The following is a 7,629-nucleotide window of genomic DNA, read 5'->3' on the forward strand; positions in this document are numbered from 1 at the left end:
ATCTGAGGTTATAGAGGAAATTAGAGCAGAAATAATTTCATAGGTTAAAAAAAATAAATAACAACCATAATGAAGGACTTGCTCAGCAGATCTAGAGTAGACATAGATTAAAAAGAAAAATCATGGAAAACATAAATGTCCAATATAGGAAATAAATTGATTCCATGAAACAGACTGAAATAAATATCAAGGAAGTTAAAATTCCAATGAAAGTTTGCAAAACAGTATGAAAGTATGTGAAGACAGAATATCAGACATAAAAGACAAGATCATGATTAGTGATCATGAAAAGAAAGATCTCTTAAAAATAGCAAGGGACCATGAGAAAACAATCCAACAACTGCAAGATGATACAAAGAAGAACAATATAAGATTGATTATAGTTACTGAATTGTTAGGAATCACACAAGGGACATAAAAATACTTATTCACAAAAGTAATAGCAGAGAATGGAAAAAGAATTTGACATGCAGGTAAGTGAGTGACATGACCAAAATGAATCTATACTAAGGCAGATAATCAAGATTCCAGAAATTCAGCACAAGAACAAAATGTTAAAAGCTGTTAGAGAAAAGAAACATATAACTCACAAGGGAACGCCCATCACAATCACAGCAGACTTCTCAACACAAACCATTAGGTCAAGGAGAACTTGGAGCAAAATATTTCAACTCCTGAAGGAAAAAACCTTCCAACCCAGATTGTTGCATTCTGCAAAATTATCTTTCAGAATTATTGAGAAATACAAAACTACCATGACAAAGAACAACTGAAGAAATTCATGACAGTCAACCCAATTCTACAAAGGGTTTTGAAAGGTATTCTAGAAAGAGATAATAAAAACTACAATTTGAAGAGTACCAATGAGAAGAAGCCACCCTGCAGGGCAAATAATTAAACAGAGAAGAAAGACAGTGAATCATCAGCAGGAAATTAAAATGACAAGAACAAGCCAATACATATCAGTTATAACCACCAATGTAAAAGATCTTAATTGACCAACCAAAAGACATAGACTGGTAGAATGGATGAAAAGAAGATTTGATGATAAACTATGTACAAGAAACACATTTAACAAAAAAATTCATAGACTTCTTTTTTTTTTTTTTTTTTTTTTTTTTTTTTTTTTGGTTTTTCTCCGGTACTGGGAACCGAACTCACGACCTTGCGGTTGCCAGGCAGGTGCTTTGCCGCTGAACTAAATCCCCAGCCCAAAAATTCATAGACTTAAAGTCAAAGGATGGAAAACAGTTCTCCATGTGACAGGAAGCCAGAAAAAGAGCAGGAGTAGCTAGTCAATTTGTGGAAGATGGGAACTTCAAGCCAAGACTGTTCAAATGAGAAAAAGAAGGTCACTACATACTTGTTAAGGGAAAACTCAAGAAGAAGAGGTAACAATCATAAATTGGCTTCTCCAGATTTCTACCATCCCCAGAATTTAATCCTACTGCAATTCTGTGCTCCTTTCCCTGTGATCCTTCTATGTGCATTATAGATTTCTACACTGAACATAGGTGATGAGGCACAGATTAACAACAATCTGTGACAGCCACGAAGTATCCACCTATTAGCTAGCTATTGTGGGTTGAAGTTCTATTCTCATGTAAACTCTCTCATGTGTTCATTTCTTCTGGCTATAATTGGCTGATGAATCATTCTTTCATCTGAAACAAAGCATCTAACAGAAAAGCCAAATTATCCTGTCATTTGATTTCTTCAGGCAAAATTTTTGTAAGCATCCTACACACGCCTCCTTCAGAATCACATGCTTTCTTTATTGAAGAGGTGACATGTGAATTCTAAAAATGAGTATGCTGAAATAATAATGTTCCCAGAAGGCATGAATCCAGGCCATGGGAGAGTGAAAGGAGTTAGATCAGAGGCTGAGAATAAATACTTAGACTCCTTACCCTGCCAACTTTGTCCACACTGAAGACTTATCTATTTGATTCACGCTATAAAAACTTCCCTGTCATCTTCAATAAATCACTCTTTCATGTGCCTTAATACAAAGAAGATTTATGTGTGTTGCATAGAACATTGTGAGGGCAAAGCATAGGGGTTTTGGAGATCTCATCTCACTGCCCACTAGGCCTCCTGGGTCAAAGGGCGGCCTAAAATCCATTTCAAATTCTAATCAGTTTGGCAATAAATTTTAAGATTCGGATGGTGGTATAAATGGTCCCTGTCTGTTTTGAATTGTGGTGTTATAAATATTAGTATGCATATATTACTGTAATATGATGTGGGAAGATACCTACAAGGGAAATACCTGGGTCAAATGGAATTTCTTATTTTTGTTTTTTTTTTTTTTTGAGAAATCTTTGTGCTGATCTTCATAATGGTTTCACTAGTTTGCATTCCCACCTGCAAAGTAGGAGCATTCCTTTTTCACCACAGCCATGGAAGCATTTGTTATTATTTTTGATTTCTCAATGATTGGCATTCTTTCTGGAATAAGATGAAATCTCATTGTTGTTTCAATTTGCATTTCTGCAATGGACAGTGAAGTTGAACTTATTTTCATATATTTATTGGCCATTTCTATTTCTTCTTCTGGGAAGTGTCTATTCATTTCAGATGCCCTTTTTTAGTTGGGTGTTTTACCTGGGGGAGTCTTATTTTTTTGAGCTGTGTATGTATTCTAGATATTAGTCCTTTATCCAAGATGTAGCTGGTAAAACTTTTTTCCCATTCTGTAGGTGGTCTCTTCATTCTATGGGTTGTTTACTGTACAGAAACTTTTAAATTTTATATAATCCAGGAAAGAGGGCAGCCGTCCCGGCCATGCAAGTGGTCCACTGCGGCAGAACAGTTGCGGTCGCATAGTCCTGAGGTTCCAGGCTGCTGCCTCCGTCTGCGTTGGTGGGAGAGGGAAATAGCGCTGCTGTGCTACAACCTGGGCTGTGGCCAGCACTTTGAGCCCGAGACCAACTCCGACGCAATCCTGTGAAATTGTAAGGGAACCATTTAATGGCACATCCAACATCAGCACGGTAGTACTGTAGTTCAGCGTTGTGAAGGAGATCAAAATCGATGCCTTTAAAAATCTCTTACATCTTGTAGAGCTTTCAAATACCTGTCTTCGCACACAGATGCTTGTACACACCACCCTGGCATTCCAGTCTTTCATGATGCATTAAAGGATGGGTCTTGCTGTAAAAGAAGAACAACTGATTTTTCTGACTTCTTAAGACTTGTAGGTTGTATAAAAGGTAGGCATAATAGTGAGAAACCACTTGAGACAGTCAAGCCAGAAGTCAAGACTACTGAGAAGAAAGAACTATGGGAACTGAAACCCAGGTTTCAGGAACATATCATTCAAGCACCGAAACCAGTAGAAGCAATAAAAAGACCAAGCCCAGATGAACCAATGACAAGTTTGGAGTTAAGAATATCTGCCTCTCCAAAACAAGCACTTGATCAACTTAAACTATCATCAGCAAATGAAGAAGATAAAGTAGAAGATGGTGATGAAATTAAGATTGGGACCTCATGTGAAAATGGAGGATGTTCAAAGACATATCAGGGTCTACAGAGTCTAGAAGAAGTCTGTGTATATCATTCTGGAGTACCTGTTTTTCATGAGAGGATAAAATCTTGGAGTTGTTGCAGAAGAAAAACCTCTGATTTTAATACATTGTTAGCCCAAGAAGGCTGTACAACAGGGAAACACATGTGGACTAAAAAGGATGTTGGGAAAAAAGTCGTTCCATGTAGACATGACTGGCATCAGGCTGAGGGTGAAGTCACCATTTCAGTACATGTTAAGAATTCGCTTCCTGATCTCAGTCGAGTAGAAGCAAACAGTACTGCATTAAATGTGCACATTGTATTTGAAGGAGAGAAAGAATTTCATCAAAACGTGAAATTATGGGATGTGATTGATATAAAGTGAAGTTATGTAACTATGTTCTACAAAGACTGAGATCTCCATGAGAAAAGCTGAACATATGCAGTGGGCAAGCCTTGAACTGCCTACAACCAAAAAACAGGAAAAACAAAAAGAAGATACTACAGATTGAGTGGAAAAAGAAAAACAAAAACCTGTTGCCTATTTCAGAAATCTTAATGATACCTGGTGAAGTTGTAGCTTGCTGCTGTAATCTATTTTTGCTGTTTGTGAATCTGGCATTTCAGGGTCAACATTAGGTGGTTTTTTGTTTTGTTTTGTTTTGGTTTTTTGTCTGTTTGAGACAGGGTCTCACTATGAAGTTCAGACTGCCCTTAAGCTCACTTTGTAGCCCAAGCTGGTCTCAAACTCACAATGATCCTCCTGCCTCAGCCTCCCAAGTGCTGAGATTACAGGCAAACATTAGGTTTCTAAAATCCAAAGTTGGGTTACCATTTTGTTTTCTGTTTTCCCTTTGAGATCTTAAGATTGACTTGTCATTTTTCCTCACTGTTAGAACCACATTTGTGTCCCATACTTGAAGAAGCTAGAAAATAACTCATAAACATGATTGCAGGATTTCTCAGTATAGTACACTCACTGTTAAGCACAAAACTATAATGTAGGACTTTTTAAAGAACTTTTGTCCCATAATTGGTAAAGCATATAATGTCAAATTTTAATAAAATATTTCATGGATTTTTTTTGTTGTACAAAACTTGAAAGTTTTTAAGGAAGATCTGTATTGTCTTTCCTATGTGGACAGTTTTTCTAGGAGGATTAATTTTGAGAATCCAGTAGGTAAAAGGGAATATGTGTTGACTAACAAATTAGAACTTTACTACAACTTAATTTAAAAAATAAATCAATACCTATACTACTTGCCAAGCATATGATTTAAAACACATGAATGAAAATTATAGAAATATCAGTTTGGCTAAAATTTACCATTTTATACGACTAAGCAATAAAGGTTAAAAATTTCTTTGCTAATTATTTGTATGTTGTTATGACTCAATTGTACCTGGTTTACAGTCTCTTTTAAATTTTTAGTTATCTGTATAAAGAAATACATAGCTGGTTTCCATGATGGATGAAAAATTAAAAGTATAAATGCAAAGATTTGTGGAAATACATTGGAGTATGGGAAAAGCAAATACATAAATTTTGCTTTATGACAGCTAATATATGTTAAATAAAATTACTTCATTCTTTGTTTTGCTTTTAAAGCTTCCGTAAAGAGCTTCATAATTTTAGTGACACAGCACTAATTGTAGTGCTTTATTTTTATTAAATGTGTGGAACACAGAATTCAATTGTTTATGCTAATTGCACCTATTAACAGGTTACTTTTGAGTCAGTGCAGAGCTCCAGAAGTTGTTCATTGAGAACTGTTACAAAGTTTACAACTCTGGCAGGACTGAATGGATTTGTAGATTAGTCATATTTATTAAAAGTAACATAAAAAGGGGTTTATTTTTCAATACCCCTTGAGTTATAGGACGCTTACAAAGACAAATGTGCTGCAAGATTCTTAGTTAATACTTGGTATATGTCATTCTAATGTTGTTGGCAGATTACTATTAGATCTGTTAGCTACATAATTTCAAGACTTAGCTCTGTCACAATTAAAAGACAAACAATTGGCAACCATGCTTTGAAACAACCATTGAAATAACATGGCAAGAAATTTGACGGTAAAAAAGAATATGTAAGCCTTTAATACTGAAAGAGATGTGCGTTTTCTTGTTGTAGAAACTTGGGTTCATTTAGAGACATGAAGTTGGGTTTTTTAAAATTGTTTTAGAAAAATGTTGATACTTAATTTGATGCACAGTAATATTATTATGCCATTTTAATGTTTCCTTCTTGAGGCTGCTTTCTCCTGAACATATCCTAATCTATTACGGTTGAACTGTTATTAAAGCAAGTAAAATACTCTAACCTCATATTTAGTTAAAAGCACCACCTCTTTTGATACAGCTTTATAAACCACTTTCATTGGTGACAATTTCATGGTGCCTAAGAACCTCTGAATGTGTTGCCCAGGGAAAGATTTAAATGATACTTACCTTCAACTCATGTATACACACAATTACAGATAGAATGTTTTATTCTTTAAACCTGTCAAAGTTAATAAAAAATGCTTGTTGAAAAAAATTTTATATAACCCCATTAGTGGACTTCCTGTTATATCTTGTCCAACTGAGTTTCTGCTCAGAAAGTTCTTGACTATACCTATTTTATCTTTAAGTTAAGTATTTTTTTTAATATTTCCATCTTTGATCCATTTGATTTCAATTTAGTCCATGATGAGAAATATTTGTCTAAGAATCAGTCTTCTGCAAATGAGTATCTAGAAGCAGGAGGGAAATAAAAAGGATCAAGAAATGTTAAGTACATTTACCTATTCCATAAATTAAATGCAAATATCATGCAAAGCACATATGTCTTAATAAAACATGAGAAAAATAAAAGAAGTAATCATCATTCCCAAAGACAGGTTAAATCTATTTAGATCTGAACACAAGCATCAAGACTGGCCAAGAATTACTGAGAAGACCAGAAGGCACAAAGCCGTGATACGGTGACAAGAAAGAGTTTGTGGCTGCTCAACAACATACACATGGAGGCTTCCATTGTTAATTAAAAAGAGGAAGAAAGAGCCTAACTCTATAACTCTCTCATCTAGAAGCAGTCACTGTTTTGATCAGAATTACACAAGATAACCAGATGTCCTAAATTCTAGTCTAATACCTGAATATCTCCATAATGTGATGAAGGGGGTAAGATAATAGCTGTTTATTTCCTTTATCTTATTTTTAGAAGGTTGTTTGCAAGTTTTCTGTGCTTCCCTGCATATGTCTTCTCTCATAGGCAGAAAGATCTGGGAGTAATATTCTTAACTTTAGTGTTTTCTTTCTTTGTACAACTACTCTGTTTCTTCCTTTCCCACCCTCATAATTTAACTGTTCATTGTCTCACCTTCTCAGAATACTCCTCAAGGAAGAACAGAGATGGTTGAAACTGAGGACTGTGAGCTATGTTCTCTACCTCAGACATCATTTATACTCTAACAACAACTTTTGATGCTTTTTAGTTGGTAGTGGAAAGCTAAGGAAGGAGTAGGATTGGGTATTTTGAATATCTCTTAACATCAATCACATGGAGTAGTGCCTGCCATCTAGTTCTGTCTAGGATATGGTTGGCTCAGTATAGAAAAGAACCTGAGTGATAAAAATAGCATCAGCTTTCTATTTTGTATTGCATGTTGCAACAGCAAAAAGGAACTCCAAAATGACACCCAGGATTTGGAGGCAGATATGTTTTTCATTGACAGGCACTGATAAAGAGTCAATCTTTACAAAAATATCATGTCTTGAAGGCCCAAAGTGGGAGGTTTTTATGGGGCTGGATACAAAGGGGAAGAAGTACAGAGGCAGAGTACTTGGCTGTCTTTGATTAGTTCCTACGATGTGCATCAGAGTGACCAGGTATACATCACAGTGACTAGCCTTTCGTAAGAAACAAAAGTAACCAGAACTGTAACAGGAACTGCTACCTGGACAACTAATAGAAACTGAAGTATACTGACTGGGAGATGTATTTTCTGCTACAGTGTGTTACTGGGTTTGGGGGTGCTGCAATCTCCTAGAGGTTGTTTCTAGGTTTTTCTTTTCTTGGGCAAAAATTGGACAAAATAACTGCAAAAAGTAGTGAAGTTTTACATTTATTAA

General features: G+C 35.5%; 1 protein-coding gene across 1 annotated transcript; it reads left to right on the plus strand.

Annotated features, from left to right (window-relative positions):
• Positions 1-449: 449 nt before the first annotated feature.
• LOC102029661 (cysteine and histidine-rich domain-containing protein 1-like) lies at positions 450-4,062 on the plus strand. Its single transcript, XM_013507526.1, is given in 4 exon segments — positions 450-473; positions 2,765-2,941; positions 3,095-3,912; positions 3,914-4,062. Coding segments are annotated over 4 exon segments (1,131 nt in total). The 3' UTR covers positions 4,026-4,062.
• The last annotated feature ends 3,567 nt before the right edge of the window (positions 4,063-7,629 follow it).

The sequence above is a fragment of the Chinchilla lanigera genome, unplaced genomic scaffold, assembly GCF_000276665.1.
Source record: "Chinchilla lanigera isolate Chin_1 unplaced genomic scaffold, ChiLan1.0 scaffold00128, whole genome shotgun sequence".
Lineage (NCBI taxonomy): Eukaryota > Metazoa > Chordata > Mammalia > Rodentia > Chinchillidae > Chinchilla > Chinchilla lanigera.